Source organism: Phaeoacremonium minimum (genome assembly GCF_000392275.1).
Source record: "Phaeoacremonium minimum UCRPA7 unplaced genomic scaffold PA7_03_scaffold_330, whole genome shotgun sequence".
NCBI lineage: Eukaryota > Fungi > Ascomycota > Sordariomycetes > Togniniales > Togniniaceae > Phaeoacremonium > Phaeoacremonium minimum.
In genome coordinates, this window is record NW_006921234.1 from 258338 (window position 1) to 273180 (window position 14843).

A 14843-nucleotide genomic window follows, 5' to 3' on the forward strand; every position below is an offset into this window, starting at 1 on the left:
TGCTGTTCTGTTTAAATTTAAAAAGGCATTCAACAGCCTGCAAGACTTGTTAGATACTTGATGTATACTCATCGCCTAGAAGATTAAGGTCAATACACTTGTCGTAATTTCAGCAGTCGTATGCCACGGAATCTTTCAATCACATAGAATACATTGACATCACAAGACTACAGCCATCTTCCAAAGAAATGGAGCCGCCTCAGAAATCCTCCGTGTGGAGAGCTATGCGAAAGAACAGGGAGTTCAAGCCAACAAAAGCAGTCGTTGCTGCTCGATTTGATAATTGTCGACAAAGTCTAAGTGATTTCTGTAGCATTTATGCATCCCTGCGGCCTCATAATTCTGAGGCAATTGAATCCTCTCAAGACTCCATGGCACAATTCGTGAATTGGGGCAAGGACACAGGAGCATTCGATCAGACACTAGACCGCAAGCTTCGAAATGCGACAGACTTGCGCAACGAGACATCAAACAAGCTTTCGGCACTAAATGACGAGCTGCAGATTTGTTAGTCTATTAGTTTTCTTGGGCTGTTACGAAGCGACTGACTGTCTTTAGCTATTGATACTGGAAGAAGGCTACAACAAGAAGAGATTCTGTTTCAGCGGCAGCAAGATAGCAACGACTCTGACTTGGATCAGCAACCCAAAGAGAACGATGCCGCATCATTCCCTCAAGTCATTGGTGAAATGAAGGTCGAGATACAGAGATTCGACAATACAGTGGAGTATATAAGCCGTGTGGTTGATTCTCTTATGTTGCTAGGCCCAAGCCTGAAACAGCCATATCCTAGGGATCTTGATGAACTGTCGTCCAATTCTGATAGCGCAGAGGCTGATATTCATCGCCATATTGATCGAGCCCGAAAATTGTTCCCCCGAGCTTCAATCACCCTCACAGAAAGACTCGGAAGAGCTAGCTTTCGCCGAGCCCTGGCTTTGGGTAGAGTTAGCAAGCAGGCAGAGCTTGCCAACAAGGCCAGACAAGCCAAGAAGCAGCATAAGCTTCATTCAAATCAGGGATCTAGAGATATGGGCATGGATGTGTTCCAGTTTCAGAAGCCGAAGCTCGAAAACACCGAGGGGACGAAGGACATCAGGATTCTACCGAAAAGAAGCACAGTACTTTCTTTTCCTTCTATTGCTGGGAGCGTAACGACTGGAACACGCTTTACAGATGACGTTTCCGTATTCTCTCGCCCGCTGACGCGCGTGAACTCCGAGACAAATTACGAACCATCGGAGTATAACGCACCACATGTGGACTCACGACGGGACTTCTTTGTCCACCGATATGAGCTGCCAGAGCCCCCTGTGTCTCTCGACTCCAGAGTGCCAGAAATCTTTTCGTGTCCTTACTGTGGATTTGACTACGAAGGAGGCCGGGATATCGAAGGGCTAGAGGAATGGGAACACCACGTATACGAAGACCTTGAACCTTACGTATGCACATTTGACCAATGTCCCCGAGGTCGCGCAACATACAAAACCAAGCGACTGGTACAATCACGAGAAAGATACTCATCGTGCGAGAATGATCTGGCTGTGTGAGTTGTGTGAACGCGAGTTTCCCACGAAGCTCTTGTTAAAGGATCATTTCCTTGAAATCCACCGGGACCACTTTGACAAAAGAACCGCCAACGCAGTGATTAAAGTAATGCGGTCATCTATGTCTAACAGCCAGTTGCAAGATCAAAAATGTCCGCTATGCCAGATGTCATGTGATTCGAGTATTGTGGAAGAGCATATATCGGACCATATGGAACAGCTCGCCTTAGCGACAATTGCAGATGAGGAATCGGCAGGAGAGGATGATGCAGAAGAAACGTTCTCAGTCATCTCAGATGACCTCGTCTCGGAGGGCCGCACTAAGCTAGCTGTTCTTGGCGCCTTTGTAGAGGAACAACTTGGGATCAGTCGAGCGAAAGGACTAATTCCACCAGATGCCAGCTTAGATGATGATGATATCGCATTCATGGACGATAGTGATGACGACTCCAAACCCTCAGTCTCTGGAGCTGGGACACGCCGTGATGAGTTGCGGAACTGGAAGGTTAACCGTCTTCTCGGAAGTCCAGTCGCTAATCAGGATACGGCGGAACAGCCATGGGGTGTGACCAAGAGACCGGATGTGCAAAGTCGATCTTCTCGTACTGGCCGCCCCTCGCTACCATGGATTAGAACATGGCCATACCCCCGTAATGAAGATTTTGTTGGCAGAGAACAGTCCCTAGCGAAGCTGTACCGTATTCTTTCCGAACCTGGATATGTATGCGCCCTTTATGGGGATGGGGGAATGGGTAAAACTGCACTTGCTGTCGAGTTCACCTACCGATACGAACAATCATATCACTACATCTTTTGGATTCAGGCAGGCACCCTCGTCGGTGCCCGAGATACATTCTGCCAGATTGCCCTACAACTCGAACTGGCTCCGCAGGACGCTGAGCAAGAGTTGCTCATTCGACTGGGTAGGGAGTTCTTGGAGACTGTCAAGACCGAGCGATGGCTTCTGGTATTCGATAGCCTAGAGAACTGGCTCGAAGTCGAAGATTGTCTACCGACGCGAATATCCCAGACGAATGGGTCAATTCTTGTTACCACAAGAAAGCATGATGTAGCAGGTTCCCACTCACCCGACCATTACTTCAGAGTACCTATAGCAGAACTAGACCCAGATGAAGGAAAGATGATATTGCTCTCTAGCCTACCGGAAGAATTCAGACCGACGGATGATGACAATCGAGCAGCTGGGGAAATAGCTGCCCAGATTGGCATCCCTTTGACTCTGACGCTCATCTCCGGATATGTGAGGGCCTCTGGACTAAGCCTTCTAGAGTTCTACGACTATCTCAAGGAATGGTCTTCCGACAAGTTGGCAGCAGGTGCTAGAAGTGATAAATTCGATTCTATACTAGCTATGGCACTTAAAGACCAGCATAGTGATGCCCTAAACATTTTAAGGATTATGGTCCTGTTGGACTGTAACGGTATTCAGAAGGAGCTTCTTGTTGGCGACCGAAATAGCCCGTCATATTTGCGACCAGTCAGGTAAGGGAGTCAGATACACAATAGTAGTTGCACATTAGCTAACCTTGATAGGCTCCGAAGAGTTCTTCACGATCTTGCCCAGAACACTTTGATAGAGCTCATCGATGACGAACGAGAAGTATATATAGTCCATAGAATGCTCCAAACTCGCCTATTAGAGGACATGAAGAAAAGTCCCGAACAGAGAGAACAAATATTCCGTTTAGCGTTTGAACTGATCCGCAAGAAACTACCAACTCCCTCTATTGACACCCCCGAGCCGGCTAAGTGGGGAGTATTCAAGGAATTACTTCCTCATGTTTTAAGATTGGAAAAGATCTACAAAGATCCTCTGGCAAAGCGCAAGGTCAAGCCATTCATCGAGCTCGCTGAGCTTTTTCGAGATGGTGGGGTCGCCTTGTGGCAGCGATATGTGGCAAATGATGCAGCTATCTTACTCCGAACGGCTGAAGACATTCTCAGAGAAATTGAAGGCAATCACGAAGATCTTTTGGCTGAGATTAACTACACAATAACTTTGATTTTTCAGAACAAGGGCATCAGCCAGCGCCGAGAAGATCTTGCACGCTTCCAGAGCATTCTTGCCTATCGCGAGAGAGCATTCAACGACAAGAAGCCAGAAGATATTACCCGGAATGATGAAGGACTTCTCTTCAATGCACAAGCTGATTACGCCAACGCGATTCTAGCTCTTGGTAACTACGCTGAGGCTGAACTTATCTACGAAAAATGTCGAGAGACTTTAGTCCAGTGGGGTCAGGATGAACATCAGTTCTCGTTTGCGAAGTTGCATCACCACATGGCTTTCTGCAAGATGTTCCGAGGTGACTTCAAATGTGCTATTGATCTTGCACAACAATCCGTCGACATAATCAAGAAGCTCGGCTATAGCCAGCTTACAGCCCGTTACGAAGTGGACCTTGCCTGTATCATACTCCAGAGTGGAGATATTAAGCACGCACTCGAAATACAGAATCGCATCTTGGCCTCCAGAACGGCATTGAAGGGTAAAGCCTGTTATTTCACTATGCAAAGTTTATATGCTGTCGCTAGCCTTCTTTGGTACACTGGTGACTTGGAGGGAGCTGAGTAAGTGTCCTTGGTAACCTTGAGAATGCATTATTACTCCTTACTAATAATAACTCTTAGAAAGCTTATGCGAGCTGCTCTACAGAAGTCTGTTCAACGCGGCATAAAGGGCTCATGGCCAGAGCCTGCCATTGCGCGCTGTCAGTATCACTTGGCGCAAGTGCTGATGAAGAAAAGCGAGGGGGAGAAAACAGCTGAGGTGTCTGCACTGTTGACGGACTCCAAAACTGTCTTGTCTAAATTGCTGGCACATGATCCACTCAAAGGCGTCAGAGACGAAGACACCCTTGCACTGTTTGACCACCTTCAGCCCCTCTTTGGGGGACGATTCACAGGTACCCAGCTATTGAAATACTATACGCAGGACGAGTAAGTCCAGAGTAGTATAGTTTGTGATTATTACAAGTGGATTGGTATTCAATTGTCTGAGTTACAGCCTCTAATAATATCATTTTATATAGCAACACCCAATCAAATCCTGTCGAGATGACAGTGGAGTCTATTCATGGCTTTCGCTCAGACTGAATATCATTACGACCATAGAATGTGACTAGATACAGTCCCCAAATTCTGGCCGACAATTCATTCCACAGTAAGCGTCAGAGGTGCCGCAATAGTAGAAACGTGAACAACAGCTTCCAAACGAAGATCCAGCACAGGTTGTCCCATTCCCGCACATACCGTTGGTGGATACTGGGCTTGCAGGTGGCTGTGGGATTGTCACCCCTGAGCACTGACCAAATCCAGACCTGCATCCATCGCCACAGAACTCTGTCGAGCTGCCACAGTAGTAGAAATGTGAACAGCACGACCCATATCCTGATCCGGCGCAAGTTGTGCCGTTACCACACATCCCATTCGTCGTGATGGTGAGCCCGCCCGTCGGACCAGGCGGCACCGAGGTCGAGGATGTAGATGAGATAGACGTCGTCGTGGAACTGAGTGTTGAACTTGACGACAGAGTCGAGCTGGATGACAGACTTGACGTTGTGCTTGAGCTAGAAATTGTAGTACTGGTCGTGCTTGAGACCGTAGACGAACCAGGGGATGTAGAGCTGGTCGTAGGTACCGGACTTGATGAGGACGTTGAAGAACTGGGCTCTGGTTCCCCATTACAGTACCCAAAGCCAGTCCTGCAGCCGTTACCGCAAAATGCGTCTCCATCACCGCACCAGAAATAATAAGAGCAACATCTCCCATATGTCGCTCCCGCGCAGGTAGTAGTATTCCCGCACATTCCGTTATTTGTTATGGTGACACCGCCTGCTGGCGGTGGTGGAGAAAACGTTGGTATCGTGGATGTGCTAGTGCTTGACACAAGCACGCTGGAACTAGAACTGGAACTGGAAGCTAAAGTTGAAGTTGAAGTTGAACTAGAACTGAAACTAGTTGGTGATGGCGATGTCACTGGAACAGTTGTGGATGTCGGCAGAGGTTGGTCCTCGCACCAGCCAAATTGTGGCCGACATCCGAATCTATTGCAGTATTCTGGACCTGTACCACAGTAGCCATACATCGAGCAACAAGTCGCTCCAGGACAGATCCTGCTTGCCCCATCAGGCCCGCAACGATTATCATCTTGTCTCCTGTCTAGTTCATCATAGTCCCAGCCTGTCCACGAGACGTTGGGCTCAATGGCGTGGCGGCGCTGAACTCTGATGATTTCCGCAACAACTCGATCATCATAACTCTCGACCAAAGCATGTGATAATCCTATCAAGTACAGAAGTGCACAGAAAACGGCTGGAGCCAACCGCATTGTTAGTGATAAAGGTTTATCCAAGCAAAATTGCAAAGAATGCCTAAAGCGACCTCACTAGGAATCTCACCTGCGACGGGGTGAAGAGGAGAGCTGCCATCTTCAATATTCTGGGTAAACAAACGTCTAAGACCACGGTACGATCTAAGAGATAAGAGTAATGCCGGATTCCGGACAGTGGGTCCAGCAATTAATATATCACCCTTCAGAAGAACTTCCAATTGGAAAAGCGACACAGAATGGCCTAAATACCCGAACACTGACGCTTGGCGGTCTATTTTCCCCGACACGAAGCCTCTCATTCTACGCGGCTGCCGCGAGACTAAACGAGAAACAATTAAGAGCGACGTGGAAAACGCTCGGGTTGAAATCCGGGTATTGATCTAGGCCCTGAAGAGGGCGGGGAACCATGAGATAACACCTAGGTGATGTCCAACTTCACAGAGCTCACCACTTTCATCAAGTTGAATACGACGGTTCATGTACCTGCAGCCAAATAATCTCAAACTAGGCCTATATCACATTTGATATGACTTTGACAAACGATCATCAGGCACAACCCTCCATGCTTGCACTGAACTACGTAATGATGCCTGGCTCATCATAGGGCAGGAGCTATCTTAACGCCTGCTATGCGCCAAGCAGGCAGTTTTCCTGCAGGTCGAAGTCATATGAGTCAATACGTTGTTTGGGGTTAACCGCGTATGCTAATGTGGAGCTAGTTGCTTTCATTCATTCCAGTCTGCTAGGTTATTGGAGCAGTGATAGGAAGATTTGGTACTACAATTAAATCTTTGTGCTCTCAAGAAATTTCACCGATGGCTTTTTCAGTTGTAACCTTCATTTCACGTTATCTCACCAAACCAAACCCGGCTGCATAGATCCTCTTGAATACGCCTAACAATGTGATTGACCCCGGTGGAGCCCATGCACCAGTATGAATAAAGGATCCAGAAAATAAACACCAACAAATTGAAGCTCCGTAACTGACTAGACGCCATTTATGAATGGAATATAGCCCAGTCCGTTCCTGCAGTTTGAAATGCGTTATCGCAGCCCATGCGACCCTCCGCCCCAATCAAGCCGCCGCTTTGAAACATGTCGATAGCACTAGTCATGACGTCTGCAGCATCTGTGTTCCCAATATCTGTGCCGAAGAAGTTGGCGGTATCAACGCCGAATGTGCAGGTTCCGCATGTAGCTAGGCGGTCAAACCGTGGGTCATCGCGGTTGACAGAGTATGCTCCCTGTTTGCTTCGAAGAAAGTCTCGCAAACACTGGCAGTCTCCAACGGTCGGCGAGCCGCCGGAGGTTTTACTGACAAAAGAAGAATCACCGCAGAGGTTGCGATCTTCGCCAGAAGCGAAGAATTGGAAACGTTTCTTGAGAGCTGATGAAGACGGCTTTTCAGCCTCCTCAGATGACTCCTCCATGAGAGACCGATGGTAGTAGACCGTGCGTGTCTCGCCGGTGGAGGTCGCGAACTCTTCCGCAGTCATCTCGGTATCACGCTCTGAGACGGGTGGAAGCACTCCAGCAAAGATGCTAATAGGAAGCGCAAGGATCGCGAAGGCGGTGGTAAAATGCATGGCGAAGTAATAGAAGACAAATCTGGAATCAACTTGTGAAATTTGAATGTATTCGATATTTTGAAGAAAATGTTTCAAAGCTAGATTTCGTTGATGTAAGCTGGTGACTTAGACTGTGATGTTGTATTGAATTCATAACTACAACGGTTTATATAGCAATGATTCTTGAGTAGCCCGGACTCACGAGACACAGCTTTCTCTTCGCCTCAACGTTGACGCTACCTAAAAGTTCGAAATAGAACAGTCGTGATAAATTTGGATGTTTTCGGTCCCGAGAGAAGTTCTTCGGGTAATTTGAAACATCAAGGATTGAATCTAACAGTCTATGTGCCCCCGTGATCCTTCCGACAAAATGCCGGAGTTGGTAGTCCTGAAAGACAGGCCTAAGACAAAATAAGGTCTGGGGCGCAGCGGCTACAGGCACCAACCAGCACCCCGGTCCGCGCCTAACTTTAGGGTACAAGCCTCCCGGTTGACGCTAAACCGCTGTTAGTGCTTTACTACGCCACCCTGGCCAGCTGAATCTCTGCGCCTACGAGCTCATTGAACGTCCCGGTGTTGCATGCCGTACACGCAAATCGCCTTCATATTGCCGAGCGTACGTAATATGTTCTCAATGCCTTTTCGACGAGATTCATTATTTATGATTCTGGGTCTCAAATGTTAGTTCATAACCGCCCATCCCTGGCTCAGGCCTCACGAGACTGTTACTTCAACAAACAAAAGTCGTTTGGACAATGATTCTATCTCTCCGACCATGTTATTATCGATATTCCACCTCAACGATTTATCCGATTTGCCGTGGTCGGAGTTCTTTAGGGTCGCAGTCACCAAAGCCACTCATTCAAGATCTCTGAGTTTACGAGAAGTTCTTATTTCAGTTCCTAAAGAGGTTTGTTTTGTGACGCTTCCAAGTTGAACATTTTGTTTATAATGGCGTTCCATCACATTTCAGGACAGTCTTCGATAGAAACGTACGGTCCATGCAGATTAAGACCATTCTAATTGACTACTTAGCCTCTTCACGAGGTATCGTAGGAAGACTTTTCTGGGCGAAATGGCAGTCCACTGCGCGAACCTTGTGGATTTATCACCTACCAGTGCAGAAGTTCACCAGTATAATTCCAAAACTTTCCACCATGGACTGCCTTCGTAGACTTTTCAATAACATCCACGATTCCGTCACAAGTTGCTTCAAGGTCGTCGCTTGCCTGCTCCAGGCCGAAATATCGCGCTCCTGCATTGCCCAAGTCGGTAGGGACCCAACTATGACGACACACTATTGCTTAATGAGATGAATTACGAATCGAACTTAAAAACTTACCCTGGGGTGATGACGAAGGAGCTCAAAGAGGGCTCTTCGGCATCAATTCGCTTGACTAGCCAATGTGCAGCCACCTTTGATGTCCCATATGCAGCGTTCGGCATTGGCAATTGCTCCCTATAATCATGTCAATCAATGCAGATTCTACTGGTTTATCATAAAGCCAGTCTTACTGTGCAGTAATCAGCGTCTGTTGAGAATACTGCTATAAAGAGGAGACTCACCTCAATATATCCTGCCGTGGATCCAATGTAAGCGAATTTAGCCTCTGCCGACTTCTGCAACAATGGTAGCGTGGCCTGGTACAGCCGGACTGTTCCATAAACGTTGACATCGATATGCGCTTGCAGATCCGCTATCTTTAGATCTGATACCTTCGGCCACGTGTATGAGATACCAGCATTCGCAATGACGACATCAAGGTGGTCTATCCCCTGCGCTTGGAGTTTCTTGACGGCAGCGATGGGATCAGACTCTACGGTGGCGTCTAGCTTGACGACTACGAGACTAGTGCCGGACCCTACAGGCAAATTGAATAGAGCTTTAGAGGTTGGGTGCTCCGGATTGCGATTCGCCGCGATTATGAGATGGTTTGGCTTTGAGAGGTATCGTTTGATGACGCCTTTGCCAATGCCTCTGTTTGCACCGGTAATCAATACAATAGTTTGGGCCATGGTGAAATCCTTCTCAAAATAGTGTATTAGAAGTATTGTGTTACTTTGTAGGCGATATCCATCGAGCCGGTATTCACTCGACAGTCTCTTCCCCCCTTTTTAAAGTAGCTCATTCTCGAAGAGTATTTGTCAGCTTGAGTATAGATTGAAGTGCCGTGCTTGGAAAAGAATATGATCTAAGTAGGATCAAATATTATGATTATTAATAAAACCAGGAGCTGTTTGACGCATTCTCTTGAAGTACCGAAACCCGATGTCAGAGCACCTGTGATTGCCCAATGTGCTTGGTCTCTTTCTTTACGAGTTATGCTACTCATTTCGCCGAATGCAGTTGACTCGCGGTGATGTAATCCGAATTAAGTGGGGCCTGATGTCTCGGCTCTCGGGTTCTGAATGAGCTTTGCTCGGACTTCGAGTTTCTTCGGATTAATTACATCTCTACCTCTTTCACGAACGACTGGGTACGTACGATGGCAGGAGATGGCGCGGATTTATCACCCCGATGGTCGAAGACTTGTGATAGGTGCAAAGATCGCAAAGTGAGATGTATCAGTATGTTCGCAATCGAAACTTCGCGAAACGGCGGAATTATACTAACATCTGCTAAACCTATTAAGTCGACCCTGCTGGAGCATCATGTGAGAGTTGCTCCAAGCGCAAGACTCAATGTCGCTTCAGCAAAACAACTAGGCGTCTGAAGGCTACTATTCCTCGGCCTGGTAGCTCTACAAGCCCTCCTTTAAGTCGTACCCCAGACACGGAACTATATATCGACCGTCTCCTACAGAATCCAGGCTTAGGTGGTGTTAGCATACATGATGATTGTCTGTTCAAGGTCAGCCAGCTGCCCCTTAATGCTGCGAGTATCTAGAGAAGTACCTGTCCACAGAGCTCACACAGAACTTTAGGTTCATGACCAGCATTGTATGCACTCATCCTGCCCCTTTCATGCCTGTGTGGACAGGCTTTGTAGGGGAAGACTAACAAGCCGAGTCCAAAGTAACGAGCTCCAACATTGCCTATTTTTCCGAATCTCGCATCCGACTATTGAGCGATTTGTTAGGAAATGATAATATACGGGGTCTCGTCGAGCGGGCCGCAGCGGCGGTCTCTGAAAAAAGGAGTGCGCAACAGTCGGCTCCCGCACTAAGCTCCCTTGAACCTGTGTCCCGTATCGATATCCATACATCGCTAAAGTATATCAATTCATATTTCGAAATTATCCATCCCCTATATCCATTTTTGGATCGCAGTGACTTCGAACAAAAGACATTAGCTCTGGGAGATGTAGAGCACCTCGAATCCAACCGTATATTTTCAGCGCTGTACTACGCAGTATTGGCTCTAGGATGTCAGTATGCCGAAGACCGATCATTTGAGCCGGCAACTTCAGTATCCTGTCGACTTTTCCACCTCGCGAAGAGGTTTCTCCCAGATGTTTTGTTGACAAAGACTACCTTGACACACCTCCAAGTAAGTCCCCCTTTATTCTTGGTCTTCGGCAATCTAAGTGGCTTTCATTGTTCTCTAGGCAATCACGGCTTTGGTAAGATCGATTCAATTTGCAAGGATAGCTACGATACTGATTTGTACCTTAGGGCATTTATACCTTGAATGCTGCTTGCACCCAGAGTGAAACTCTGATACCCGAAGCCTCCCGTATGGCCCAGGTATTAGGATTTCACCGCATGAAGGCATCTCCTGGAAACGACCCTTCTGCAACAGCTCGATACAGAACAGTGTGGGTAATATACATGCTCGAACGCCAAATCTGTTTCCATGTCGGCAATAGTCCTGTAAGTGCTGCACTGGTATATCCCTTGGCAAAGCTTTATCTTATACTATCTAAGATTCTAGCTGATTACGATATCGGTTGCCCTATTCCGCCCTCAGTCGAATCAATTGTCGAAGGTTTCGACTTCTTCGTTGCAATTCTACAACTAAGTCGACTGTGTAGTAAGGCTTACCAGTCACTTTTTGCAGTCAACGCAACAGTGAACACGCCGCAACAATATAGGATTAGCATGGACTCTATACGAGGCAGCCTCCATAGTTGGTTGGAGTCGATACCTGTGAAGTTTCGCCCAAACATGCCTTTCTGTTCTGCAGACACTTGCACGACCTTTATGTTGCTACGAATACATTATTTATATCATGCTCTTGTGATGTCCATCTGCAGACTGGAACTGCACCTGGAGGCAAAGGCCGAGGCTGACAGAAAACGCCTGGAAGACGCTAAGAAAGAGCTGGTGGGCGCTGCAAGGACGGTCATCCAACTAACAACGTACCTAGATATACGCCCGTATATGCCAAACTGGTAAGTTTTTGCTATGGCTTCATTTTCCGCGAAACGGCAATTAATAGAACGATTTGTAGGATAAAAGGACATGTTCCTTTGTCGGCAATGTTTGTTCTTTTCGACATTGTGGTGCTCAATCCCAATCACCCAGAGATAGACATTAACTTGTCGACATTGAACTTGGCCACTGGGTATTTCAGTCGCCTTGACTATGCAACAGGAGGTCTAGTTCCTCTATCTTTGCTCTCTGGTTTCGTACATATAGCGAATCAGTTTGTGACCGAGCGTCGAAGCCTGCACGGTACAACGAGAATATCGAATGCAGCTCGCGGTACTTCATGGGACAAATCAGTTTCCAGCTTGCCGATTGGCATTGAAAGGGCGGGAGGAGTGGAGTTTCATGGTGCGTCATACTTGTCTTTATGAGATGTTTTATACTAACGGAATTATTGCAGTGCCGGCTGATACCTCAGCGACACTGTTAGATCCCGAGGATCTACGGTATGATACCTCATTCTCCTATCCCTTGTTGATCCCGGAGACAATGGATAGCATAGAAGATGACTTATTTGCTGGCTTTGACTTCACGACGCTGCTTGGCACCATGGTTTCTGATATCTCGGCTTCTATGCACTGGTAATTCATGGGGAAGGGGGGACCTATATTATGTAGCCGCGGGATCAACACAACTCATATCTGGAAAGTCTTGTGACGTCAAACAGAGCATCCGCGACTGCATAGCTGGTTTGCAACACCTCAAAGACGTCGGAGTTCTACTTCTCCGTCATTGGTATCATTGTGATTCCGCTGATTAGGGACAGAGGCCACGACAAATTGGATTTCTTGTAGGTAGAGCGCATGACTGCACCAAGCTATGTACGGCAGTGATTCTTACAGATCGTGTATACATTAAATTGACATATTCGGTTTACAAGCCTCGTGGAACAGGCGTCTCCACGCTGGAGCATGATGCATCTGAAAGATAAGGAGACGCATCAGCGCAAGCACACAACGACATCAAAGATAGAAGTAGCAGAAAGGACCCGAAGTCGTGTCCATGACCTCTCCGATGGTGATCGAGGGGGCAGCATATCCCATATCAATAACGTCGCTTAGTCTGGTCAAGCGCGACTCTGGAGAGTTGGCCCAGGTGATGTGGCCGTAGTCACCGGCATTGAGGTCGCACTTGCGCGTGGAAGGGCTGAGAGCTTGCCTACACAGGTTGTTAGCCCCCATCATTATAGGTTTGATGACAGATATCCAATCCTCGATGACTTACCAGTATGTCCACATTCTGTCCATTTGTCCGTGGTGCACCCAGAAAGCAGGGTCGCCAGGAGAGGTGAAAAGATCACCGCCCGGGTCACCACTATGATTTGTATTAGCGAACACATTAGGTCTGATATTTATAATCCTTGAGCTTACCCGATAGTGTAATGAATTCCACCATGAGGTCCAATCTCGACCGTGTATGGAATACCCTCGGAGAGATGGCGGTATGCCGAGATATCAGGTGTAGATAGAAGGTCTGCCCTTGTATTAGTCTTGACCAGCCACCTGACAAGTCTTCGATGGAGACCTACTCAATACCGTAGTCCAATTAGCGTATCTGGTGTTCATGGCTCCTCCGAGATCTCGCTTTAAAGGTCGAGGATTATAGCCTAGGCCGCCATCCGGGCCGGGGTCCACACCGAGCAGGCCGCCCACTGGGCCGAGGTTGACAACCATGTTGGCAAAAGCACCAGTAGTGACATTGCCACCTCCTACGCCCGCTGGCAGTTGAATGTCGCCGCCACCAACACCGTCGGGAGGCGTGATGACGGGGCCGTCGTGCGGGATGTAGTCTCCATTTCCACCCAAGCTAGTCTCGCTACCATCAAAGATGGGGGAGTCTTGGGGTGCCGAAGCATATCGAGGCCAGTCCCAGTACTACTGCTATTAGCCGGACAAGTCAATTGACTCCTGAATTATCTATATACTCACAGGTTGGTAGCCGGTATAGTTGCACTCGTCGCGCAGTGCAGTTTCATATGAGTAGACGAACCAACGGTGCCATGGCATGAAATTACCAGTGTAGTGAATGGTCAGAGTCTGTTGAATATGAGTGACGACGAAGTCATCGAACTGTTCAGAGTTAGCCTTCTTCGTGTCTTGTTCGGAGCTTGAATGAAGGAACGAGACTGACGCGAGACTTGGCACCAGAGGCAACACTAGATGGTGTCCGTGCTGGTAGCTTCTGAAGACACTTGACGGCATTGATGTAGTCAAGCTTCTCCTGCTTAGACAGCGAGCCACTGAGATCAGTGAATATTAGCCGGTACTCAAAGCGATTGAATTGGGCATAAAATGGGATTACTTACTACTCCCGGCGGAAGACGACTTTGTCCGGTGTGCACTTTGGTGTTTGGCCACGCGTGCGCATTTTCACAGCCTTAGACTCAAGCTCATCCTGGAAGTCTGCCTTGATCTTGGCGACGAGAGCATCAACCTGCGTCTCGGCGTCGTCACGGGGGCCGACAACAGTTGCGTCGACAGCCGGGGCAGCGACGGCCACGGATGCCATCATGGCAGCCGCGGCGGCGAGGACGGGCGCAACCTTCATGATGTTTAACGAGTGGAAGGATTGGTAACAGTGGCAGCGGCGTGTACTAGGTTTTCTCTTTGGGGGAAGAGAAGTAGAAACCGTGCGGTGGACCACGTGGCAGAGTACCGACTGCTTGTCACCAAGAGCGAGTGAGGAGGAAAGAAGCGAATGAAGGTCCAAGAAGACGCGGTAACGTCGCAGTTAAGAAGACCTGCAGCATCCATGGTGCAAGGTAGTGGAAATGGGCCAAGCCTCGATCAGGGCACATGGCCGAAGCGAGCAAAGCAAAGACAGCAATCGGATATTATTCTAATAGCGTTTCCAATAGTTGCAGTAGGAGTAGTATGAGGACTGGGGCGAGGCAACTTGGAATGAACATGCTGCTCCATGAGTGAACAGGTTTTCAGGATCTCTTAGTGATTGGACCCTGAGACTAAGGGTCTCCTGTGGGTATGGGGCTGGTGGACACGCACGC

The 14843-nt window shown here is 48.0% G+C and overlaps 2 protein-coding genes across 2 annotated transcripts; one reads left to right on the forward strand and one right to left on the reverse strand.

Moving 5' to 3' along the window:
- Positions 1–2967: 2967 nt before the first annotated feature.
- Positions 2968–4512, forward strand: UCRPA7_4228 (putative nb-arc domain-containing protein; the record flags this gene model as incomplete). The annotated part of the gene is made up of 3 exons (XM_007916750.1): positions 2968–3050; positions 3102–4139; positions 4200–4512. 3 exons carry the CDS (start codon positions 2968–2970, stop codon positions 4510–4512), a joined length of 1434 nt encoding a protein of 477 aa, XP_007914941.1.
- An 8289-nt stretch (positions 4513–12801) lies between these two features.
- Positions 12802–14386, reverse strand: UCRPA7_4229 (putative tyrosinase central domain protein; the record flags this gene model as incomplete). The annotated part of the gene is made up of 7 exons (XM_007916741.1): positions 12802–12997; positions 13064–13153; positions 13210–13312; positions 13368–13713; positions 13768–13908; positions 13961–14078; positions 14145–14386. 7 exons carry the CDS (start codon positions 14384–14386, stop codon positions 12802–12804), a joined length of 1236 nt encoding a protein of 411 aa, XP_007914932.1.
- Positions 14387–14843: the final 457 nt, after the last annotated feature.